This window comes from Neoarius graeffei, chromosome 1, assembly GCF_027579695.1.
Source record: "Neoarius graeffei isolate fNeoGra1 chromosome 1, fNeoGra1.pri, whole genome shotgun sequence".
Taxonomy (NCBI): Eukaryota; Metazoa; Chordata; class Actinopteri; order Siluriformes; family Ariidae; genus Neoarius; species Neoarius graeffei.
The window spans coordinates 115,553,070-115,580,389 of NC_083569.1; the positions used below are offsets into that span (position 1 = coordinate 115,553,070).

Here is a 27,320-nt window from a genome sequence, read left to right on the forward strand (position 1 = left end):
CCAGATTGAGCTAGGTTAAGGAAAAGGATGGTGATTTTTGTATTTCTATATTGGAATTTTCATGACACTGTTATTCATATCAAAAGCAGTATACAATTAAAGTGTTGCTTGAAAGTACAGAAAATCATCATCATTGAACTGAATGACTTCAACATTCATCAGGATCAGGAGGAAAGTTGAACACCAGACCTCAGCTCATATCTGTGTTCTCGCTGGTTATTTTCATTATCCAGTGTAGTAAGATTATTCTTCCTTGTCTCTCTCTTTCTTCTCTGGCCTGTTTCTGTTCAGTTTTGCACTGCAAAGTCTGACAAATTTCCATTCTTTAAACCAAGCTCAGTTTCAGCCTGGCAGTAGTGACCTGGTACATTTATGAACACTATAGTGTAAGCACCATCAACACTTTAGTTTCACTAATTTCCACAGCAGGCTCTGAGTGGCATCACACTGCCAAGTCCATTAGTTTGGTTTTGTAGGAAAATCCCAGGAATGCATTGGATTTTATTGGTTCAAATAATGGAAATTTTTGAAATGTCTTTTTTTTTCTGTAAACGTTTTCTAAGAGTGCAAATAAAACAATTTGTAACACGTAGCTAAGACAAGTAGCGTGTGTGTGTTCTTTATCTTTCAAATGTTAGTAATCTCATCTCATTATCTGTAGCCGCTTTATCTAGTTCTACAGGGTCGCAGGCAAGCTGGAGCCTATCCCAGCTGACTACGGGCGAAAGGCAGGGTACACCCTGGACAAGTCGCCAGGTCATCACAGGGCTGACACATAGACACAGACAACCATTCACAGTCACACTCACACCTACGGTCAATTTAGAGTCACCAGTTAACCTAACCTGCATGTCTTTGGACTGTGGGGGAAACCGGAGCACCCGGAGGAAACCCACGTGGACACGGGGAGAACATGCAAACTCCACCCAGAAAGGCCCTCACCAGCCACGGGGCTCGAACCCGGATCTTCTTGCTGTGAGGCAACAGCGCTAACCACTACACCACCGTGCCGCCATAATGTTAGTAACGTTAAGATTAAATAATTTCTAATGCATACACTAAGTAATACAATAGGCACTGTGTGAAAACCACTTAATGTTCAGTATTAATTTTGGAAACATGCAGGAAAAAACCCTGCTGATTATTTCCTGAGTATGAATAATTTCACCCAAGTCATTAAAAATAAACTAGAAAGGTACTCGGCGGAGTGCATACCTCTGGCGCACACACACACACACACACACAAACAAACGTAGAGACTCACACTGTAAAACCTATTCAATTCCCAGCCACTTTATAAGAAATAAAGTTGTGGTCAGAATTTTACAAAAGACCTTTTCTTTTTCTGTGGCAGAATGATTGTATAACTTTAATAGAAAAATTATTTGGTGCATTACTTTTTAATTTATTTGGGGATTTCTGAAATCAACACAAAGTCAAAAAAAAAAAAAATTATATATATATATATATATATATATATATATATATATATATATATATATATATATATAAATAAAACACCTCATATTTGGTTAAATGTCCCTTTGCAAGTTTCACCTTGATCAGACACTTTTGGTCGCCATCAACAAGCTTCTGGCAGAATTCTGGTTGGATATTTGCCCACTCGTCCTGGCAGAATTGGTTGAGTTCAGTTAGCTTTGTATGTTTCCAGCAAAAACCCAACTTTTAAATATATTTTTGATAGAGTTGAGGTCAGGACTTGCTTAAAGCTTAATGTTAGCCTGCTTTATCCGTTCCACAACCAGATCTGATGTGTGTTGGGGGTCATTGTCCTTTTGGAACACCCAACTCTGTTCAAGCTTCTGATGATCTGAGGTTATGCTGAAGAATTCTGAGGTAGTCCTCCTTAACTATTCCATCCACTTTGTGCAGTGAACCAGTTCCACTGGTAGTCTTTGTTCATTCGTTCACCTACAAACTTTAGTCAAGCACTAACATCCCCATATCATCACAGCTGTTGGCTTTTGAACATTGTGCTAGTAACAGTCTGGATGGTCCTAATCCTCTTCAGCCTGCAGGACACAACAAGCATGATGTGTGTGTGTGTGTGTGTGTGTGTGTGTGTCCAATTGGACACAATATATGTGCAATATATTATACATGTCCAAATGAACTCTGAAGGTGTTAATTCAACACTGGGGAATTTGCTGTGTAGTCATATCCTTTATTCAATCATGCTGGTTTTTAATGTCGTGCCGCCTGAGGGATCAAAAGTCACAGGGTTCAGTATTGGTTTTTGGCCTTGGCCCTTACTTACAGAGATTTCTCTCGAGTCTCTGAACCTTTTGATGATATTATGGATTGTCGATGGTGAAATCCCGAAATTTCTTGCGATTGTACAACCCCGATTCCAAAAAAGTTGGGACAAAATACAAATTGTAAATAAAAACGGCATGCAATGATGTGGAAGTTTCAAAATTCCATATTTTATTCAGAATAGAACATAGATGACATATCAAATATTTAAACTGAGAAAATGTATCATTTAAAGAGAAAAATTAGGTGATTTTAAATTTCATGACAACAACACATCTCAAAAAAGTTGGGACAAGGCCATGTTTACCACTGTGAGACATCCCCTTTTCTCTTTACAACAGTCTGTAAACGTCTGGGGACTGAAGAGACAAGTTGCTTAAGTTTAGGGATAGGAATGTTAACCCATTCTTGTCTAATGTAAGATTCTAGTTGCTCAACTGCCTTAGGTCTTTTTTGTCGTATCTTCCATTTTATGATGCGCCAAATGTTTTCTATGGGTGAAAGATCTGGACTGCAGGCTGGCCAGTTCAGTACCCGGACCCTTCTTCTACGCAGCCATGATGCTGTAATTGATGCAGTATGTGGTTTGTCATTGTCATGTTGGAAAATGCAAGGTCTTCCCTGAAAGAGACGTCGTCTGGATGGGAGCATATGTTGCTCTAGAACCTGGATATACCTTTCAGCATTGATGGTATCTTTCCAGATGTGTAAGCTGCCCATGCCACATGCACTAATGCAACCCCATACCATCAGAGATGCAGGCTTCTGAACTGAGCGTTGATAACAACTTGGGTCGTCCTTCTCCTCTTTAGTCCAAATGACACGGCGTCCCTGATTTCCATAAAGAACTTCAAATTTTGATTCGTCTGACCACAGAACAGTTTTCCACTTTGCCACAGTCCATTTAAAATGAGCCTTGGCCCAGAGAAGACGTCTGCGCTTCTGGATCATGTTTAGATACGGCTTCTTCTTTGAACTATAGAGTTTTAGCTGGCAACGGTGGATGGCACGGTGAATTGTGTTCACAGATAATGTTCTCTGGAAATATTCCTGAGCCCATTTTGTGATTTCCAATACAGAAGCATGCCTGTATGTGATGCAGTGCCGTCTAAGGGCCCAAAGATCACGGGCACCCAGTATGGTTTTCCGGCCTTGACACTTACGCACAGAGATTCTTCCAGATTCTCTGAATCTTTTGATGATATTATGCACTGTAGATGATGATATATTCAAGCTCTGCAATTTTACACTGTCGAACTCCTTTCTGATATTGCTCCACTATTTGTCAGCGCAGAATTAGGGGGATTGGTGATCCTCTTCCCATCTTTACTTCTGAGAGCCGCTGCCACTCCAAGATGCTCTTTTTATACCCACTCATGTTAATGACCTATTGCCAATTGATCAAATGAGTTGCAATATGGTCCTCCAGCTGTTCCTTTTTTGTACCTTTAACTTTTCCAGCCTCTTATTGCCCCGTCCCAACTTTTTTGAGATGTGTTGCTGTCATGAAATTTCAAATGAGCCAATATTTGGCATGAAATTTCAAAATGTCTCACTTTCGACATTTGATATGTTGTCCATGTTCTATTGTGAATACAATATCAGTTTTTGAGGTTTGTAAATTATTGCATTCTGTTTTTATTTACAATTTGTACTTTGTCCCAACTTTTTTGGAATCGGGGTTGTACTGTATGTTGGGAAATGTTCTTAAACTGTTGGACTGTTTGTCCATGCAGTTTTTCACAAAGTGATGAACCTCGCCCCATCCTTGCTTGTGAATTACAGAGCCTTTCCAATTACGAGTTCACCTCTTTACCAGTAGAACGTTCCAGGCAGGAGGATTTTTTTTTTTTTGAGCATTCCACATCTGTCCCTCTCTTTTCTTGCCGCTGTCCCAACTTGTTTGGAATGTATTGCTAATCTATTTAATCTGTAAATCTCTGTGACTTTCATTTCTACAAATAAAACATACACTGTAATTAAATCCTTACAGAAGTTCAGATGATTAAGAGGAGGATATTGTAATCATGCATGAAAATCCCTCACCTTTCGGCGAAATTCGCCATTTTGAAACCAAAATGGGTGACCTACGTGAATCGTGTAGATCCGATGAGAAAAAAAAATTGGGGGGGGTTTGATATTGACCCAAAGGGCAAGGAGGTCGCTTCGCACCCATACACAGTTCATGCCGGTTTGCGCCTCCTCCTCCTGCTTTGATATTGACGCCATAGCGACGAGTACATCTCGCTGCGAAGGGCAAGCAGCATCATTTCGCGCCTCTTCTCCTGCTGGCCAGAGCGTGCACACATCAGTCAGAGTGCAGACCAGACCGCTGGAAGCTGGATGGAGTCATCGGACTGAATTTCCTACTTTTTTCAAACTTTCCTGATTTGCCATCAAAACAAACAAAACTTCGGGCTTGATTATGTCAGCATTCGAAAGAGGGCGCGCGCGTCTTTTGACAATCCCTGTGTCCGTAATCGCTCGCTACTCACTATATAGGGCACTGTATAGTGGAGACGCCATTTTGTAGTGCTGTCCGTGCTGAAAGAAATCAAATTAAAAGTCTCAAATTTGATTTAATAAAAGACAGCAGCAAAGAAGAAAGTATTCAGCCTTGATTTAAAAAGAACTGAAAGCTGCAGGTACTTCCATATCTTGGCAGGCTGAGTGGTATGCTGGGGCACCTCTTGCCAGCAGACCAGGATATCCAGAGGGAACTTGTGCAGTTCAGTGTTGACCTGACCATCCCCAGCTTTAAGGAGGGAGAGAGCATCGTGGAGTGGTGGGGTCATGTCTTCGACAAACCAGACAAGTACCCCTCCCTGGGTGCACTGGTTAAGTGTTGCCTCTCCATCTTTCATGAACCTAGAGTCGAGTCCTCATTTAGTCTGATGAATGATGTAATTGATCAAAGGAGTGGCAACATGAATGTGGAAACATTTAATGCAATACAGATGGTCAAGTACACGCTGATGTCCAGGGGGAAGACAGCTATGCAGCTCTTTAGAAGGGAGGACGTGAAGTTTGGGGAAGTGGACAGAACATTGTGCAAGAACATTAACTTTGCAGCAGCCACATACAAACACCAGCAGAGGGTGAACAAGGAGGAAAAGCAGCAGAGCAAGTATGGCTCTCAAGCAACTTGCAGTGCTCAGCAGACCAAGAAACAGACTGCTGAAGGAGAGAAGCGGGCAAGGCTGAAACATGTGGCAACTCGGCGAAAGTGGGCCATGGAGACACTGGTGGTCCAGGCAAATAAAAGGAAAAAATGATCACTATTCCTTGTGTGTTCTCCACTTTCTTCGTTCTATTATTCGCATTTTTTTCCAGGGCATAATTTCACTATAACTACATGTATTTGTACTATATGTCCTTGTGCAAATGTCAATACAGTATACTTAGTAAGGAGGCTATAATATTTATTCTGGGGGAGGACAGGACCCCCCAAACAAAATAAAACAACACCAGAGGCCACATCACCACTCGTGCACCCTTCTCACCTTTTTCACCCCTGACCCGTTTTCATGCCTGTGTAATATTCAGACTGCTGTTCTGATAGAAATGCTGGCACGTACTGCTGACGTCAGTACGTTTATGTAGACGTTTATTGAATGTTGCCCCTAGAGGTCAGTCCAGTGATTTGCATTAATAATAAAGCAGCGTTCATGTGAAGCTCCGTGTCAGCAGTAATTTATAAATCAAAATACAAGGTATAAACATTACATTGGCGACGAGGATAACGGTGAAGACCAAACGACAACATCAACAACACAGCACTCCATATTTCTGTTTTTATTAAGTTAGTTTACCTCAGTCAGTTCAGCTAGTCAGGTAGCAACGGTCAACATGCTAGCCCACGGCCCGGCTGTACCACAGTTTGATCCGGAGAGCGAGCCTAGCTCTGTTGGACCCCGTTGGACCAAGTGGCTCCAACGGTACGAAAACTACACCACGGCAATGAACATCACCGGAGATGCGAGATTAAAAGCTCTTCTGCTTCATCTGGCTGGTGAGAGGGTGCACGACATCTATGACATGATGGCGAGAGACGCAGACAAGTATGCAGACGTCACGGCTAAACTAACAGAGCACTTCGCGCCGAAAAGGAACGTCCAGTATGAAGTCTATGTCTTCAGGAAAGCTGCACAACTGCCTGGTGAGAGTTTGGATGTTTATACCACCCGACTTCGCATGTTAGCGAAACATTGTGAGTTTAGCGATGTGGACAATGAAATCAAATCACAGATCATTCAAAGCTGCACGTCATCCAGGGTGCATAAATACGGCTTGAGAAAAGCAGACAAAAAGCTAAAAGACCTGCTCGAGTATGGAAGGACTCTTGAAATGTCGGAGTTGCAGTTGAAGGGAATCGAAGAGGGCTCCAGCCTCACCGCGTCAGTAAACCGAGTGCAGAAACATCAGCCAGAGAGAAAAGCCTACCAACAGCACGCAGCGAGACGTACCGGTGGCGGCGGCAACACTCGGTGCAGAAACTGCGGGGGTGAGTGGCCACACTCCAACGACTGTCCAGCGAGAGGCAAACAGTGCAAAGCGTGCGGGAAACGGAACCACTTCGCAAGGCAGTGCAGGTCAAAACAACACACAGAGCAGACGACAGACACACGGACACACAGGAAAAACAGCAGAAGAAGAGTCAACCAGATAGAGACCCAACGAGAACCAGCTCAACATGAACCAGCCCGATGTGAGTCATCTTCAAGCAGTGATGATGAGTGCTATGCGTACACTGTTAAAAGCAGCAAAGACAGCAAGCAGCTACTGACGAAGATCACACTGAATGAAGACAAAGTGCAAGCTCTAATCGACTCTGGTGCTGCAGTAAACATCATCAGTGAAAAGACATATATACAACAACCTGAGCATCCAGCCTCGCCTCCTCTGCACAGACCTTAGAATACTGGCCTATGGATCCAAAGACGCTCTGCCCATCATCGGGAAGTTCACCGGCTGTGTAGAGGCACGGAACAAGAGGAAGACAGACGGCACATTCTACGTGGTCAGAGGTGATGGCTGCTCCCTGCTCAGTTACCAGACAGCGGATGAACTGGGGCTCATCAAAATCATACACTCCATCACGCCCCCACCAACAAGCCTCACAGTTGCGGATCAGCTCGTAAGCAGCCACCCTGAACTGTTCGACAGCATTGGTAAGCTCAAAGATTTCCAGGTCACACTGCACATCAACCCAGACATTCAACCAACATGCCAGCCACACCGCAGAGTCCCGTTCCACGTGCATGAAAAAGTTGAAGCTGAGCTGCGGAGACTTGAAGCAGAGGACATCATTGAGAAAGTGACCGGCCCAACACCGTGGGTATCACCCATCGTCACACCGCCGAAGCCCAAAGACCCAGACAAGGTGCGCATATGCGTTGACATGTGGCAGGCAAACACAGCCATTCTGAGGGAGCGTCACCTGTCCCCAACCATCGACGACATCATTCATGAACTGAATGGAGCAACGGTGTTCTCAAAGCTGGACCTGACGGCGGGGTACCAACAGCTGGAACTACACCCCGACAGCAGGTACATCACCACGTTCACCACACACCTAGGCCTGAGGAGGTACAAGCGCCTCAATTTTGGGATCTCCTCAGCGGCAGAAGTCTTCCAAAACACCATTCGTCAGACACTTCAGGGCATCGCCGGAGTGAAGAACCTCAGCGATGACATCATCATCTACGGGGCGACACAGGCTGACCACGACAAGAGCCTGACGGCAGTGTTCCAGCGGCTGAAAGAATGGGGCCTCACACTAAACAGGAAGAAGTGTGAATTCAACAAGAATCGGCTAGAGTTCTTCGGGTTCGTGTTCTCGGATGGTGGCATCTCAGCAGACCCAAGAAAAGTCGAAAGCATACAACAAGCAGACAAGCCCAAGGATGCAGCAGAGGTGAGGAGTTTTCTAGGCATGGCAAACTACTGCTCACGCTTCATCCCTGACTTTGCCACCGTCACAGAGCCACTGAGGAAACTCATCAGAAAGGACACTCCCTGGCAGTGGGGTGTTGAACAGGACGCAGCGCTGAGCAAGCTTAAAGACAGCCTCACCAGTGACACCACGATGGCATACTTCAACCCCAACATGGACACTGAGCTCATCGTCGACGCCAGCCCAGTGGGACTAGGGGCAATACTGCTGCAGAAAGACAAAAGCAACAGGAAGCACATCATCGCTTATGCAAGCAGAGCACTCAGTGACGTAGAACGGCGTTACTCCCAGACAGAGCGTGAAGCACTTGCCATCGTATGGAGCTGCGAACACTTCCATCTTTACATCTATGGCAAAGAATTCACCATGGTGACGGATCACAAGCCACTAGAGCTCATCTGGAACAATCCGAGGTCCAAGCCACCAGCCCGCATCGAGCAATGGGGACTCCGACTCCAGCCTTACAGACTCAAGGTGGAGTACCGAAAAGGCTCGGAAAACCCAGCAGACTACATGTCTCGTCACCCAATCCAAACACACCCACACAACAAAAACACACGTGCAACAAAGGTAGCTGAAGAGTATGTCAACTTCATCACACAGAACAACACACCAAGAGCAATGACACTGGATGAAATCAAGCGTGAGACACTCAAAGACGAAACCTTGCAAAAGGTCAGTACCCTCATCCGTAACAACACTTGGCACACAGTCACAACAGACACTGTTCTGAAGCAATACGAACATGTAAAGGGTGAACTTACAGTGTCACATGAGAGCAACATCATTCTGAAGGGTTCCAGGATCGTCATTCCCTCTTCACTCCAGCTCAGAGCCCTCCAGATCGCACACGAGTCGCACCAGGGAACCACCAAGACAAAAGCCCTGCTGAGAGAGAAGGTATGGTTTCCAAACATCAACCGGCAAGCTGAAGCGATGGTGAGAGACTGTCTAGCGTGTCAAGCCACCACACCAGAGACACACACCGAGCCTCTGCAGATGTCAGACCTCCCCGACACAGTCTGGCAGGACGTCAGTGCAGACTTCTATGGCCCATTGCCAACAGGTGAACACCTCCTAGTCATCGTGGATGAGTACTCCAGATACCCAGTAGTTGAGATCATACGCTCCACATCTGCAAACACGGTCATTCCTGTGATGGACAAGGTCTTCTTGATGCTCGGCATCCCCAGAACAGTGAAAACAGACAACGGCCCTCCCTTCAACGGTGAATAGTTCAGCAAATTTGCGGCCTACATGGGCTTCCACCATCGAAAAATCACACCACTGTGGCCTCAAGCCAACGCCACAGCAGAGAGATTCATGAGGACACTCGGTAAGTGCCTCCGAGTGGCACACATGCAAAATATCCCATGGAAACAGCACCTATACACATTCCTATGGGAATATCGTGCCACACCACACAGCACCACATCATCATCACCTGCCGAGCTGCTGCTCAAATGCAGGATCCACACCAAAATGCCCTCTGTGACCACACACACACTACACCCGACAAGGCCCTTCGCACAAGAGACCGCGAGGCCAAAGCCAAGATGAAAACCTACTCAGACACTTGCCAACACGCCAGGCCTCACCCTTTCCAACCTGGCGACATGGTGTTGTGTTCCCAACCCAGGCACAACAAACTTACCCCAGCATACAACCCCAAGCCTTACAAAGTAACCACTGTCAAAGGCACCATGGTCACAGCTGAGCGGAGTGGACACTCGGTAACGAGAAACTCCTCCTTCTTTAAAAAGCTCAGTCCTACACTGCACGACACAGCAGCTGAAGAAGAGGACGATGTCACCCCTGACGTCACTACTGGCACTGCCCCTGTGTTAGCAAGGTATCCGGCCAGGCGCCGACAGCCTCCACTGTACCTCAGTGACTTTGACACAGCCTGAGGAAAGACAGGCAACTTAAAAAAAAAAAGAGAGAGAGAGAAGATACTGTGAAATGAAATGTGTAAAGAAAAAAGAAACTGTGATTTATACTATTGTAATCGGTTATATATTTCTATGCTCCCTACTTGAAATCACTTTGGCAAGTCTGCCAAGTCTAAGTGCACCCGATTTCGTTAACTGTCTGATTTCTATGCACTACGCTTTGAATCTACTCGGGATAAAGTTTTAAAATCCCAGTATTTACCCAAGTTTGGGTATTGTTGTAGTTTCATACCCTATGCTTGAAATACTATACTTAAGTATTTACGTAACCTCTTCTTTACTTCTCATGGTTTTCATTGCTGCACTTGAAAATGTGTATGTTGTTATTGCCGCACTGAAGTAGTTAAGAAAAATGTGGTTCTTTCTATTCAAATCTGCACTTACCCATCTATGCTGAAACAAGCCAAATACTTACCTCATGGCGTTACACAGTTAATTACAAACTAAGTGAATGTATGATTGCCTCCATACTCACCTGTTTATTGCACCAAAGGAGTCTAATCATTTATGCAATTAATATTCAATGTATTGTGTATTGAAGTAACCAGAAGTGGCAAACATGGTTAAAAAAAAAAAAAAAAAAGAAGTGATGTAATATTCAGACTGCTGTTCTGATAGAAATGCTGGCACGTACTGCTGACATCAGTACGTTTATGTAGACGTTTATTGAATGTTGCCCCTAGAGGTCGGTCCAGTGATTTGCATTAATAATAAAGCAGCGTTCATGTGAAGCTCCGTGTCAGCAGTAATTTATAAATCAAAATACAAGGTATAAACATTACAGATATCTGGATGAATGACAGAAAAAAAGATGCTTTTGGCAAGAATGTTTTACTGTGGTTCAATTTCAACTTAAACTGACAAAGAATTGCTTTGCCAACATTATAGCTATTTTTGAAATATTGGGTGGTTAAAGCTTGCAGGTGCAGAAAAATCATAACCTCCATTTGCCTAAAAAATTTGTGAACATTTGGTTCAATACTAACAAGGTAACACATTTTTGTGTCTGTATCAAGAAGTACCAAAACTATTTACTCATACTCAGTCTGAAAAAATGCCATTGATGCATTTCCAGTTTATGTCAAATAAAATTATTCATAGGGTTGTTTAAAATGTCTCTTTCCACCTCTGTACACTTGGGAATTACTACATGTGCATTTTTTTTACCTATTTATTTATTAATTTATTATTATTATTATTGCAGGGAGAGTTAAAGCTGTGGTGTCCATTCAGCCTGATGCACATGTGTTCATTGGAGAGCATGTTACTCTCAGATGTGACACACAGGGAGGAGGAGACACTCAGCGGCCATACAGCTGGTATAAGAATAATTACAGATTATCACAGGGAGGACATATAGTCTTCAGAGACGGCACAAAGCAGGAGTTGTTTCTCAGGCCTGTTGGTGACTCTGACGGTGGTTCCTACACCTGCAGAGGACAGGATTCAGAGATCAGTGATGCTGTTACACTGACTGTATCAGGTCAGTCTGTGGGGGTTTTGTTTTAATTTAATATGTTCCCATTATTTTTTAGGGTTCAGATTTTGAGCTGTCAGTAACTGAGTCCGGGCGGTGTAGTGGTTAGCACTGTCGCCTCACAGCAAGAAGGTCCAGGTTCGAGCCCCGTGGCCGGCGAGGGCCTTTCTGTTTGGAGTTTGCATGTTCTCCCCGTGTCCGCGTGGGTTTCCTCCGGGTGCTCCGGTTTCCCCCACAGTCCAAAGACATGCAGGTTAGGTTAACTGGTGACTCTAAATTGACCGTAGGTGTGAATGTGAGTGTGAATGGTTGTCTGTGTCTATGTGTCGGCCCTGTGATGACCTGGCGACTTGTCCAGGGTGTACCCCGCCTTTCGCCCGTAGTCAGCTGGGATAGGCTCCAGCTTGCCTGCGACCCTGTAGAACAGGATAAAGCGGCTAGAGAAAATGAGATGAGATTTTGAGCTGTCAGTAACTGAGTCCGGGCGGCACGGTGGTGTAGTGGTTAGCACTGTCGCCTCACAGCAAGAAGGTCCGGGTTCGAGCCCCGTGGCCGGCGAGGGCCTTTCTGTGTGGAGTTTGCATGTTCTCCCCGTGTCCGCGTGGGTTTCCTCTGGGTGCTCCGGTTTCCCCCACAGTCCAAAGACATGCAGGTTAGGTTAACTGGTGACTCTAAATTGACCGTAGGTGTGAATGTGAGTGTGAATGGTTGTCTGTGTCTATGTGTCAGCCCTGTGATGACCTGGCGACTTGTCCAGGGTGTACCCCACCTTTCGCCCGTAGTCAGCTGGGATAGGCTCCAGCTTGCCTGCGACCCTGCAGAACAGGATAAAGCGGCTAGAGATAATGAGATGAGATGAGTAACTGAGTCCCTGTTTTGTTTAGTTTGTCTCGTCGGCACCAATTTCTTTCTTAATATATTTATTTATTTTTCTTTCCCAAATTCTAACAGAAAACGAGAGCGCCCGAAAGGGGAAACCGAGCCGAGCCGCCATTTTGAATCCTCATTCACGGCTGTAATGCAAATGGCTTCCTTCTCGGTATACAAGTGCACTTCCATGGCAGGAAAAACACTACATTCTGCCGCCTATGTAGTGCCCTTTTTATACAAATAGGAGTCATTCAGGATTCAGCCATGTTTTTGCTCGACCAAAGTTATCCAGTATTATGACCTTTATATTGCATAAATAAAGCCATTTGGTGAAACTTTGAAGAAGAGATTGTACTGGTTTAAAGTTTTTACCGATCGTAATATTATGTATGAGGATAACATGGTCCAAAATGGGCCTCATTAACTAATGAGATCAAACTGTGAGCAAGTTAGACGTTTTTAGCTTTCTGCTGAAATGTTTTATTTTATTTCTTCTTCCTCAGGGTAGTGAAACTCGCTCTCGCTGTGAACACTGTCGTTATCGCTATCCATGCTGTAAAATTAATGCTATTCTCCTGAGAAATGCTGCCAAACATTTAGGATACAGACCCGCTCGCCAGCCAATCAGAGCGCAGGATTTGGACCGCGAAAAATATATAAATGTTTGTTAGAAATATTTCTGAAAGCATTTAATGAGCACAGTGAATCTATTGCTTCTGTTGTGAAGTGAAAAGCAGCTCTGACACCATCATTTCATACCAACAGAAAAACCCAAAGTGACTGTGAGAGTGAATCCTCAGAGCTCCGTCTACACTGGAGACACCATCACTCTGAGCTGTGAGCTGCAGCAGGGGGCTGGATGGCAGTTTCTCTGGGAGAAAAAGAATCAGGATTCGCAGTTTGTGAACACTGGAGCTGCAAACACCAACTCAGTCAAAGTGACAGTTGATACTGCAGGAGAAACTGGGTATCGGTGTGGAGCACACAGGCGGAACGCATGGGCGCAAAGAGACTACTACACAGACTACAGTGATTTTGTCAGGATTACAGTAAGAGGTACCGCATAAAATTTTCACTTTTTTCAGCAGGTCTGAAGTTAGGAGGGGTGTGAATAAAAATACTGCATAATTAGAGCAATTCCATGTTATTCTATAATGTTTTAAATAATCTTGAAATAAGTTTTAAAAGGTAGGTGTTATTTGTGGTCAGTGAGGTCGAACAAGGCTCAGTAAAGTCAGTAAAACAGTTGAGGGTCATTCCACGTCAATTCAACCGGGGCCCGCGCACTTGGGTCTCAAATTCTGAAAAAATCACCAGATGTGCCCATGTTACCTAGGAGAAACACTGTAAATTTATTTGAATGTAAGATGTATACTTTCCATGTTACAGCCAGTTTTAGTGGGGGAGGGGGTGTCTATTTTGTTCAGACTCCTTTTTTTTTGTCAAAGTTCACAAGCCCATAGCTCAAGAACTAAACCATGTAGGAGGCTCAAATTTTGCATGCTGGTACATAAATAGGAATAGTATGTAGCAAAACTGTCATTTTGGGTCTGGATGATCCTGCATGGTCATAGCACTCCCTCAAAAATGATCAAAATTTTATTGGAGTTTTTGGCTGTGCTCTGTTTAGGCCTTCAGAAGACATATTTTTACCCAACATAGGCTCTTGATTTCTTTCCCTTATTGAGATAAGTAAGTAGAGAAACACTCAAAAAAAAAAGCAATAAAAAAAAAGAAACTCTATCAGTGTTTGAACAGAAGACCTCACAAGTCTGACAAATCATTTTGGATGTCATTTTCAGAGCATCGTAACACCTTGTGGGTAAATAACCAAAGAGTAAATAACCAAAGGCCAATTTTGCCCTGACATGATCACCTGAGAGTGCCTGTGCAGGGGTGGAGGGATCCTTTTCAATTTCAGTGATTCAGTGATTTTAGGGGCATCTGTGTTTACTCTCAATATTGATCCCTCCACCCCTGCACAGGCACTCTCAGGTGATCATGTCAGGGCAAAATTGGCCTTTGGTTATTTACTCTTTAATGTTATAGAAAACATATTGCTCTCAATGGTGCATTTTGCCCATGTTCAGGGTGGAAAATAAAAAAGAAAGATTCAAGTAAGACAAGCCAAATTGGTGTTTTTAAAAAGAAGGTATCATGGAGAATAAAGAAAAAAATATTTTAAAAAATCTGCGCACATTCCCACAAGGTGTTACGGTGCTCTGAAAATGACATCCAGAATGATTTGTCAGACTTGTGAGGTCTTCTGTTCAAACACTGATAGAGTTTCCTTTTTTTATTGCTTTTTTTTGAGTGTGTTTCTACTTACTTATCTCAATAAGGGAAAAAAATCAAGAGCCTATGTTGGGTAAAAATATGTCTTCTGAAGGCCTAAACGGGGCACAGCCAAAAACTCCAATAAAATTTTGATCATCTTTGAGGGAGTGTTATGACCATGCAGGATCATCCGGACCCAAAATGACAGTTTTGCTACATACTATTCCTATTTATGTACCAGCATGCAAAATTTGAGCCTCCTACATGGTTTAGTTCTTGAGCTATGGGCTTGTGAACTTTGACAAAAAAAAAGGAGTCTGAACAGAAATTGACACCCCCCTCCCCCAGTAAAACTGGCTGTAACATGGAAAGTATACATCTTACATTCAAATAAATTTACAGTGTTTCTCCCAGGTAACATGGGCACATCTGGTGATTTTTTTTTTCAGAATTTTTTAAGACCTAAGTGCGCGGGCCCCGGTTGAATTGACGTGGAATGACCCTTGAGTGTGTGTTTATCAGGGAGAGATTCACTCTCGTATGTGAGATACAGACTGGTGGATACAGGTGATACAACTGTTATTTCACAAAATATAATAATAATTTATTATTATTATTATTATTATTATCCATTCAGTGATTATGAGAAGAATGAACACATTCCTAATCTCTTATAAAAGTGTTTATACCTGTATGGAAACAGAGAAGTGCAGAAATACTCACTATAACATTTATTCCATGTAACTGTTGAATTCTGGATTCTGATTGGTCAAAAGGTGTTGATTAATTTTCTATAACAGCAGCTCTGACAGTGCACTTGTTACAGGTCCCAGGGATGGGAGACTGCGGTAACAAATACATGACCTGTATAAAGCAGGTAAAGCAGAGGAATGAGGACACAGTGCGCCTTGTTTCCTTCCCAGATTGCTTCTGAGGAAACGGCGTCAGTTCCGCTCCCTTACTGTTCCCCGGAGCAACTAGTGACAACACAAGCGTTCCGCCCCTCCCATTTCCAACATAAGCGAAGCACCTCAAGGCAATATACGACTTCTAATTCAAAACATAAATGTATACATGAGCAAAAATAATTATAATACTAATTAAAGGAGTCTTACCACCGAAATGTGGTCACTCTATTTTAGGTGTGCCACGCACTCATCCTAATATGGTACTGTTTCTATAGTAACAGCTCATTCAGAGGGACTTGTATGGTGGATGCTTCACATAATCTAAGCCCAAAGATAAAGAGATTAAAAACATGTAATTTAACAAAACTATAAAAAAAAAGTGTATAATTGTTGATATGGTGAAGTTTTCTGTTCGAAGATGTTTGTTTAATTTAATTTATGGAAGGATTCTCCAGTGTGGCGGCACGGTGGTGTAGTGGTTAGCGCTGTCGCCTCACAGCAAGAAGGTCCGGGTTCGAGCCCCGTGGCTGGCGAGGGCCTTTCTGTGTGGAGTTTGCATGTTCTCCCCGTGTCCGCGTGGGTTTCCTCCGGGTGCTCCGTTTTCCCCCACAGTCCAAAGACATGCAGGTTAGGTTAACTGGTGACTCTAAATTGACCGTAGGTGTGAATGTGAGTGTGAATGGTTGTGTGTCTATGTGTCAGCCCTGTGATGACCTGGTGACTTGTCCAGGGTGTACCCCGCCTTTCGCCCGTAGTCAGCTGGGATAGGCTCCAGCTTGCCTGCGACCCTGTAGAAGGATAAAGCGGCTAGAGATAATGAGATGAGATGAGATGAGATTCTCCAGTGTCAGCTCTTTGAAACAGTCAGAGCTAAAGATGTAGCTTTAAAGGAGAGACGCAGAGCCTTTATTTTTAAATGCATTTCTGAGTGGATAGTATCTCCATCCTTGACTCTTGTATGCTGTATAAATGGGAATAAAAAAATATATATTTTTGAGAGTTAAAATCGACCACAAAGTTGGCATTCGAGCTGAGCCAGCCAGCCCTGAGTGCGTGACGTCACTGCAGTAATCGGTTTTAAGGCCTTTTACAGCTATAGACCAAAGTCATATAAATAAAAACTTATGGTGAAAGTAAGAAAAACCGTTACCGACTTGCTCAACTAAGACTGGTTTGACTTCATTGATTGTGGGTTGACTCTCATTAAAACAGGATGGGTGTTATAACTTATGCAACATACATGTACATGCATGCATTTTCACTGATAAAATGTAAAAGGCTAATTAAATAATCAGATGAACTGAGACTATCACATTCTGAAGCAAATTAAATAATCTTATACCGGTAACTGAAACACACAATACAAGTTACATGTATTTAATCTAAATGCAGGTAAACAACGTGTTGTTTTTGTTGTTTTGTATCCAAATGAGAGTCGGAGCTTACCCGTCTGTGTTCTCGCTTCTTGAAGGCTGATCTTGTGGCCGATTGTTTTGAAACAATCTGACTTTCAGTTGTTTGTTCAGTTCTCCGTTCATTCACTTCTTCCACATAAGGGCGAGATGGCAGCAATATCCAGCGCAGAAATAAGATGGCTGCTCCACTCATTCTCTATTTTGTCTATATGGAGTATTCCACCATTACTGCTCGGCTCAGGCAATTGCAAAGATTTGGACGCGTTTTGCTAGACATTCACGGGCACATTGGGTGCCTATGAAGTGGTCTCTGCTCTGCACATTTTATTGAAGACTCGTACGAAACCTCTGATCTGTTGAGGAGCGTTGGCTATAAGCCCGTATTGAAAGAGGGTGCAGTATCAACAATTAAAGAAAAAGAAAACTACAAGAAAAGGAAAGTATTTATTTTGTTTATTTATTTAAAAAAAAAAAGCAAAGTTCAGTTGCACCAGTCCTCCCGGGGTGAGCCGAAGGTTGTTGCTAAAACCCGGGATGGAATAGGACGTGACATATCGCTCGGGCAGTGACCTCCCCTCAGTTCTTGCTAAAACTGGTGACATCCTGTTCCGTCCCGGGTTTTAGCAGTTTGAACATTCTTGGACCATGAATACAACGTAAATCCACCTTCTGTCATGTTGCTGGCAGGTGCAGCAACACATCCACGTGGCATGGCGATAAATTAGCTCAAAATGGAGGATCGGAGTTGCAGCCAGCTCTGTGTTTTAGTATAGCGGAAATGGTGATGAGACCGATAGGCTTCCTGCTGTGACCTTATGGACGTCAAGGTCATTCACTTAGACCGCTACCTATATAAATCACTTTAATCATAAAAATGACTATATTAGATTTATTGTTAACGCTTAAAACTATTCCTGTGCCATTCTTGAGGTCTCAAGGCATTTATACACAAAAGTGAGGACATGGCTCTGCGTATATGCTTTAAGTTTTCTGAAAAGGACAGAGGAGTTCATGCTTTGCAGTTTATCTGTAATAGGACAAGCTGCTTTTTTGCCTTATTAACTAAATGAGAGAGAAACAAATCAAGGCTGGTGAGGAAATGCCTGTTTATAGCTACAATTAGGGCTGTGCGATGTCCCCTTAATTGGCATCGACGATGTTTACAGTGCAAACATCGTGATGGACGATCATATCGTGGGCGGGGGGGGATTTTAATACCATGTTATTAAATATATTATTATTATTATTATTATTGGTGTGACCGGGTGTAATATTGATGATTTTTGTTTATTCCAACGCACATAAACCCATTTACTGATATGCGCGCGCACACACACACACACACACACACACACACACACACACACACACACACACACACACTCCCTCCCAGTGGGGGGAGCACTGATGTTTAAGTGGAGCTTGGACTCCTAGATCGTGAGCGGAAGCCACAAGCAGGGGAGGGGATAAAGGGACTAAAAAGGAAGAGAACATTTTGAACCCTTTTGGACGGAGCGTGTGGGGAGTTGTTCTGCTGGTAGCCTAAGGCTAGTTTTAGGCCGAGCTGACTCCTGGCATGGCTCATGCGTGTAGCTCCTTGGTCACTGGGTGTGTTTTGACTGCAAAGAGGCGAACATTTAGGCGAGCCCGTGCTCAGCAGGTGCCCCACCGCGAGGAAAGAGGCGAATATTGAGCGAACCCGTACTCAACCGGCGCCTCACCGCGAGGGAACAACTGCGAGAATTATAGGGACAGGCTCGCGTACTGGCCTCTGTGAACATCACGCCATCAAGGAGTAGCCCCGTAGGATCACCAGTGTACCAGGTAGCTGCCATTGTCTTGTTGTCTCTAGCCTCGTTATGTCTGCTAAGCTGCTATGGCAAACAATTATTAATGCTCATGTTCTGGAATGGTTACATTTTAATAACAGGAGCGGCGTCTGCGTGTGCAGACTGGTGGGTTCGTCATTCTCCCGCGGACTTACACCTAGGACCCACTGTGGCAGGTAGCTAACGTCCATGTTACTGTTAAATTAACTGGGGGGAAGACTTGGGTTGAGGGTGCCTAGTGTATTTAACTGGTTGATGAGTAATCTCTCACATCCCACCTTTCTGTTCCATATATACACACAAATAATGGGTATGCAACATTCATGGGAGAGTAAGAGTGGGAATGGGATTTGTGTAGTAAGAAATGTGATTTTAAATTTAATGTGTTTGTAGTCATGTGTATTTTTGGTATGTTTCAGTGGCTCAGTGCTCAGGGGGTGGTTGTGCCGCTTTCTCTCCCTCCTGTATAAACCTCCAAGCCGTTTAGTGTATTAAAATTGAGTCAGGGCCAGATTTATTTTGATTTTATGTCTGTTTTGTTTCGTTTGACTGAGGCCATAGTCCAGCATACGGTGTCTGTGTCAACTGGCTTGAAGCTACTTACAGCAGGGTTTATCATCGGTTTTCATTAGGTATTGCGGTGTGCATAAGACGTGTGCTCGATTTGTTGTGGCTCATTTCGTGTACTACAAGCCATCTTAACTATTGTTTGCCGTGAGGTTTTCACGTGTGATTGCGGTGCCTTTCTTATAGATGTGTGATAGCTATACCTGCTGTGGGTCTAGATTCTCAAAGCCATTGACACAGTACTGTGGCCTAGTCAGCCTCAAGTTAATTGTGGGTTTTTTGCATATTATGTATTTGTTTTGCCTTCATTATAGGGGGCGATAGTGAAGTTGTGCAATTTCCTTTTTTATTGAAATCGAAATAAGAAAGAAAAAGAGACAAAACGACATTTTCCTCTATTGAAGAAAAATAAACAAAATATATTTTTTTACTCCATTTTACTTGTCCTTTGGATCTTTTTGAATATTGTTGGGGAACCTTTGGTGAATTTAACATCCTTCACCATATTACATCTGGCGTAGTCGGCAGGATCCAAGGGCTCGTGATTGGAGTATGTTTTGTTTGGGGCTTTTTTGTTTTTTTTTCTTGGCCAGTATTGGGGTAGGGGTTAGAGGCTTGGAGGTAGGAAGGTTCTTTTTTTTCCCTTTGGTTTGGAGGAGAGAAACGGTATCACACCCGCATCGTGGGACATTGGATGTAGGATAAGAAACAGCTGAAGACCCGCCACTTTGACAAAGACTATGTCCACTCAAGAAAGCCTGGGCGACCTGCAGGACTTAATGAATGAATTGAGACAGCTTCGGGCTGAAAACGAACAGTTGAAAGCACAATGGGGGCAAGAGGGTGCAACAAGTGGTTCAACATCGAACAGTGAGTTAAATGCACTACCTGCTCCCATTAATTCTTAACCTGCAACTAGCAGTGTTTCAAGTCCTGTGCTGCAACCACGTTATGTTTATGTCCCACGTGAACGCAAGTGTTCTAAGTTCACAGATAAACTGTCTGTTGATCTACTCACCGTGGATCAGTGGGTCAAAGAGGCCCGTAGATGTTTGGATGCTTGTCCATTGCCTGAGGCAGAACAGGTGTTGTGTGCAGAGCTTAAGGGGAGTCGCTGCGTTTGTAGCTTAAGGCTACCAAAAAAAAAGAAATGACATTGGGTTAACTTTAGGTTCCTAACAGGAAGTGTTGTGCGCAGAGCCTAAGGGGAGTCGCTGCGTTTGTAGCTTAAGGCTACCAAAAAAAAAGAAATGACATTGGGTTAACTTTAGGTTCCTAACAGGAAGTGTTGTGCGCAGAGCCTAAGGGGAGTCGCTGCGTTTGTAGCTTAAGGCTACCAAAAAAAAAGAAATGACATTGGGTTAACTTTAGGTTCCTAACAGGAAGTGTTGTGCGCAGAGCTTAAGGGGAGTTGCTGTTGTAGGTTGAATTGGGATTAATTAAATTATAAATGTGATAATTAAATTAATCAATTTATAAATAAAGATCAGTCTCATAAAATCTTAAATTATTAATCTTAATACTCACCATGAATGGTTACATTCAAGATTAATGGTAGCTCTGTATTAGATGGGAAACCCAGTTGTATACAAAAGCTAAATTCTGAAGGAAAAAGGAGTTCTAAATAGTTGACCTTGTGAATAAACAACAGGAACAAGTAAAATGCAATTCAATTTTATTAGCTTTTATTTGTCTACTACTCACTAATAATAATAATCTCAAAATACATTCAATGTCGGCAAAGGTAATAACAAGACAAAACAATGGAACAATTACACCTGGACTATAAATTTGAGGGAAAGAGAGAGAGAAAAAGATAGAAAAAGAGAATCCCTTGTGTGTGCGTGTGTGTGGAGGTGTGTGTGTGTGTGTGTGTGTGTGTGTGTGTGTGTGTGACCTAGCTTGTCGTTAGCTAAAACAAAGGAATGTTAGCTAAATAGAACAAAGGATTAGCTCTGTGGCTAATGTGTGCTTTGTGTAGGTATCTGTGGGCAGATGCTAATGACTAGCCACTCTGGCAATGCTTGAACAAAATGGCGGTCAGTGCCTAGGTGTCATATCACAGGTAACTCAATGAGGAAGGTATCAAAATGGCGTCGGAAAAATGGCGCCTGCAGGCCTAGTCGAGAACACAAGCCTACGAGCTAGCGTATCACCCTGAGGTAGCTAGCAATAAGTTGCTAAGGAGAATCTGACCACGTTACAGCTGGATCCAAACACTGTACTTAACAATTCCCAACAGACTATCTAGGCAAAGAACTCAACTCGAGAGAGAGAGAGAGAGAGAGAGAGAGAGAGTGTGTATATATGTGTGTGTAAGAGGTGTTGGATGGAGAGGACTAGGCCTTGTAGCGGTCTAGCCTCGGAGCTTAAAATAACAAACTTGTCGCTGCGCTGCTAATCAGATAGGGAAGCTAGCAATGGAGTTAAGGAAAGATATCATGCAAGATACCCTGTCTAACAAGTTCAAAGAAAAAAAAACAGAACCAAAATAAACAATAAAACAAACAAACACCTTCCGTGTCTGAGCGGGTATGCTAAATAGCTCAAAGCTTAAACATGACCCTAACAACCATCTGAATAAGCTACAAATTAAAAATTTGCCCAAGTGCCTACTCAATGCGATGGAAGTTCTTTCTCCGATGTCCGCGCTGAGGGTCGCAGTCCGAGGAGAGGAGGTTAGCGGCGCGTTGCGTCCAACCGCGGCTAACGAAGCAGGGAGATGGAGGCCTAGCTGGCCCACGGTGCTTCAGGAGAAACCTCCGGTGATGCGTCGACGAGAAAAAGCTGAGAGGAGCGAAGCTGTCCGCAAATGCCTCTTAGCGTGGAAAACTACTTAACTGTAGTTAAACTTTGCAAAGGTTTAGAATCAAAACCACTATATCGCTGAAACTTAGCGGGTCGTTCAAAAGTTCGGCCGAAACTAATTTGAACAGGCTGTTCTCAGACAATAGCGGTTAATCTCAACACTGTAGGCGGGTGTGCCAACAGTCCGTCCGACCACTCCAGTAGTCAGAACATGAGAGGACGAATCGAGGCGCTCTCGATACAGTTAAAGCAGTTCCACTTTACGTCACATCCGGGTGGAGCGCGCAAGGAATTGTGGGATCGTTATAGGGGGCGCTGGCGAGTTACCAACATTCCCCCCTTGGCCATAGGCGCTGAAAGGAGTGATACCCTATGGGCACATGGTGTTTAGTCTGCGACCCACGGTCCCTAGTAATCCACAATGAGGTAGTTCCACAATGAGGTAGTTCCAAGGGTCCTTTCTGTGAAAAGTCTTTCAGACACAGTTCAACAGTTCAATTCATTTCATACAGTCCATAAGATGCATAGGCACTTGGGCATGAAAGCATAGGCACTTGGACATGAAAACAATTACACTATGGCTACTTAACTACCTTCTACATACAACATTTCACACAGCAAAACAGGAAAAATAATCAAAACTCCATAAAGGAAAATGGAAAAGAGGGGTTAGTTAGCGTGTTAGCAAGCCTACTCTTCAAGAAAGTTAGTGGAGGCCTTAGGCCTGATGGAGAATCGGACAATGCCACGATCTAATTTCTCAGGTGCGTAGATCGTTTTGTCCAGTTTGCGGTGTAGTGTCAGTATGTACCTATGTAGAGTGATGGCTATGAAGACTGTGATAACCCAACCGCTAGCTAGAAATCCCAGCGCAATTCGGCTTATTAAAGATCCTTGATCGGACGAAGGGTTTGCGCGGTTATTCAAGAAAGTGGTAGCGATGCCAGTGGGCTTAAGATCGAATTGCACGGTTTTGGTCCCTTCCAGCAGTAGTTGTGCTTGGAGGGTGGAGTTTATCTCAAGTTCGTGACCTGGGAAGACATCGGGCATTTCTATCTCGGTCTCATACTGGTCAGCGCTAAGGTGATGGAGGGTGATGTCACCCACGTGAACAGTGGCTCCTAGTGGGACACTTAGGAGAGAGGTTTCGTTAGGGATCTTCATTCTAGTGGCAGTGTTATGTTGATCATATGATACCAGAATCTCAGTTTGGGGAGTGTTGATTAGCCACCGATTACCAGCTCTTTCTACTCTAGTTCCTATTCCTTCATCTTTAATAGACAATTTGCCTGCACACTTCTGCTCGGGGACTTTTGTCAATCCACAGAGACGGTCTGTGGTGTCTCGGATAAAGGGATTGCTGGGGCAGACCCAGTGGATATCTTTGGTAGAGGTGCACATGTCTAAATTAGGGACGAGGTAGATAGAGGGGTTGTCATCGTGATAGGCTATGGTGGAAGGTGTCTGCAAACGTACGTGTACGTCGTTGTTCCAGAAACCTACATTAAGGACAGATTTGATTCTGTATATGTTTTGCCGTTCAATAACAGGGAGATTGAGGATGAAGCCTATTTCTAGGTTTTGAGGGTTCACAAAAATGGGGATAGCACTGCCAAGACTATAAGCCAGATGAATCTGTGATGAGTAAACGTTAGTCGTGGTAGTAGATCGGAGTATGCTGTCAACCATGCTGAGGGGTATCAAATATGGTGGGATTTTACCTCCACTCAGGGTGCTGAGAGAGCTACTTACTTCTCTCATCAGGTCCTGCATTAGGTCTCGGATTACTCGGACGTACTTGACTTCGCTTCTCATGATTGTCGCTAGCCTGTCTACGGCATGTACTGTGTTCTTGATTAATGTAGAATGCATGTTAACGGTTAGTATGGTTCCCTGCAGGGTTTTGCCTAGGCCCTGCAGCTCCTCCTGTTGAGTTAGTAGTCTACCCTGGATTTCTGGCATTTCTTCCTTAAGAATGTTCATTTCTCGTTTGAGTGGTAACAAGGGTGGTTACTTATAGATGCACGCTTATGGATTGAGAGGCATGCAACTAAGTTGGGCAGGCTATAACTCATTGTTTGTCCACCCCCCTATGGAGTGTGGACTGCTCAAAAAGCTTTATTTGGTTGCTATGGACCCATCTATACGAAGGCGCCTGGCTGGGCTTCGAAGTTTTGATGCGGTAGGCGACGGGGGACAGTTTGCCGACGATTTCGAAAGGACCGGACCAACGGGGTAAGAATTTTCTGGCTACTCCTACCGGTTTGGTGAAATTGAAGTATAGGACTCTGTCGCCTACTTCGTACTCACGGTGTGTCGCCTTTCTGTCGTAGTAAGCTTTCTGTCCTTTCGCACTCTTTTCGAGGTGTTCCTGGGCCCACGCAAATGTGGCCTGCAAGTGGCGTTGCAAGTCGGTGACGTACTGGTGTGCGGTGTACGCAGTGGCAACGCTTAGGTCCTCTGGTCGGTAGAGGAGGTGTAAGGGAAGAACCATTTCACGGCCAGTCATCATTTCGAACGGGGTGACTCCGGTGGTGCGGTGAGGAGTGGACCGAATGGCCATCAGCAACAGAGGGAGTTTGATGTCCCAATCTTTGCCATGGTGACTCACATACTTGCGAAGCATGCTCACGATGGTTTGGTTGGCGCGTTCGACCTGACCGGAAGACTGAGGATGATACGCGATGTGGAATTTTGCCTCGACTCCGAGCATCTCCCACAACACTCTCATGACCTCTGCGGTGAAATGAGTACCTCGGTCGGAATCAATGGATAGGGGCAAGCCCCAACGGCTGAACACATGGTTCATAAGAAGGAGAGCGGTGGTCTCTGCGGTTTCGTTTGGGGCGGGCAAGCATTCCACCCACTTCGTGAATGCGCAAGTGACGGTCAGGAGGTACTTATTACCTCGAGCCGATTTCGGCACCGGTCCGACCCAGTCTATCTGGAGATTAGACCAGGGGAATGAGATGCCTTTGCTTTGCAGTGGGGCGCGGTTCAACGGTTGGGCTGGTCGGAATTGGCAGCAAATCAAGCACCCTTTGACATACTCGGTAACGTCCTGAATCATGAAGGGCCAATAGACAATCTGTTGGAGTGTCTGGTAGGTCGCCTGAGCGTTCCTATGGCCCCCGCACGGGCTGTCGTGAGCGTACTGCAACATGACCCCCCTATGATCTGTGGGCACGACCCACCGGGGAGGTCCCTGGTTGCGTGGTGTGTACACCAGGAGTCCTTTCTCGAGTTTTAAGCCGTTTTTGAGATTGTGAAGGTGATTTAAGTCTCGGGACTGTTGCAACTCTTGTGGGGAAATTGGGGACGCCACGGGGTCCGCAAGGAACTTACGGATTTGGTGGATCACGGGATCCCTTTCCTGCATAGACACCAGGTCGGCATCCTGGGGCAGTCGGCCGAGTTGCACTGTTCCTGCTTGGGGTACTGCGTCAGTTTGACCTGCTCTAGCCTGTCGGCGAGTAATCGCGGTTACGTTATGGCGTGGCGTCTCGGGAAGCCATGACGGCTGGAATTCCCAAAGGGGGCCGTCTACGGCTCCCGCTTTGGCGAGGCCATCTGCCTCATCATTACCGACTTTGTCAGGTCCTGGGACTTGAGAATGTCCCTTCACCTTCTTCCAATAGACGCACATTCCCTGTTCGGTTACGAGTCGATCGCATGCTAGGAAGAGTTCGGAGTGTTTCACTTCCTTGCCCCTTGCGTTTTTCATGTCCTGCACCTTCCACGAGGGAAAGTGTGAGACGAAGCTATGCCTGGCATAATTTGAATCAGAGCAGAGGACTAACCGCTTGATGTTCTCACGGGCAGCTTGTTGCAGGACGATGAGCATGGCTGCTACCTCCGCATATTGGCTAGTCTTAGCCCTGAGTCGATGTTGGTATTTCCCTTGTATAGGGCCGTTCACCCATACGATACCGACACCGGCTTGGACTTTGCGTTCATGATGGAATGAGCATCCATCTATGTAAGCGGTGGGGAGGTCTTTGCAGACGTTCTCGTCATAGTAGTGGTGGTCGGAGGGGAGAGCAGGTACGGTTGTTAGTTCGGTTTGATCCGGACTATTCTCGCAGTCGCAATGCTGGCATTCCGCCAGGCCTCGGCCAAGCGCCATCTTGTGGTTCTGGGCGTACTTCACCTCGACGTCGTAGCCCTGTAATGCCATCATCCAAGCTGCGATGCGACTGTTCGAAACTCTTCCCTCTCTCAGCCTCTGGCTGTTCAAGAACGAGACCGGTTGATGATTGGTCTCTATCACCACCTTCTGGCCACCAATGTAACTTCGAAAGTGTTCAACGGCCCAGACCGTGGCCAGCAGGGCTTTTTCGCAGTCTGAAAATTTAAACTCCACAGCACTGAGGGGCCGACTGGCGTATGCTACGACACGGCGATCTTTGTCATGCTGCTGTGACAGTGCAGCGCTCAGGCAGTGGGTGGAGAAACTAGCCTCCAAGAAGAACGGTTTGTCTTTGTCGGGATACGTGAGGCAGGGAGCAGAGCAGAGCTTCTGCTTCATGCTCTTGAACGCGAGTTCTTGAGGCTCACTCCACTGGAAGGGTTTATCCTTTCGGAGGAGCTCGGTGAGCGGTCGTGCTATCTCCGCGTAGTCCTCGATGAACTGTCGGGAGTAGTTGCAGACCCCTAAGAAGCTCCTGAGTTCGGGTACGTTGGATGGGGCTTTGATGTCTTGGATAGCCCGCACCCTCCCTGACTGGGGTTCAATGCCATCTGGCCCGACGCACAGTCCAACGTATTCGACTTTGGTGTGACACCACTGCCCTTTGGTGACAGAGAGCTTCGCTCCTGCTCTGGACAGCTGAGACAGAACATGGTGTATCTCTTCGAGGTGTGCATCAAAAGTCTGTGACCTAATGAGGATGTCATCGACATAGATCAAGTTGCCACGAGCTGCGGCATCGCTCATTGCCTTATGCAAGAAGATGTTGAATTCAGCGGGGGAGTTCGCGTAGCC

At 44.8% G+C, this 27,320-nt stretch overlaps 1 protein-coding gene across 1 annotated transcript in view; it reads left to right on the forward strand.

Annotated features, from left to right (window-relative positions):
- Nucleotides 1–9,633: 9,633 nt before the first annotated feature.
- The window catches only part of LOC132885998 (uncharacterized), a 149,667-nt gene continuing 131,980 nt past the window's right edge, over nucleotides 9,634–27,320 (forward strand). The window contains exons 1-3 of the mRNA XM_060920540.1: nucleotides 9,634–10,123; nucleotides 11,390–11,668; nucleotides 13,298–13,588. Of these exons, the coding sequence (XP_060776523.1) occupies nucleotides 9,634–10,123; nucleotides 11,390–11,668; nucleotides 13,298–13,588 (1,060 nt within the window). The remainder of the gene's footprint in view (nucleotides 10,124–11,389; nucleotides 11,669–13,297; nucleotides 13,589–27,320) is intronic.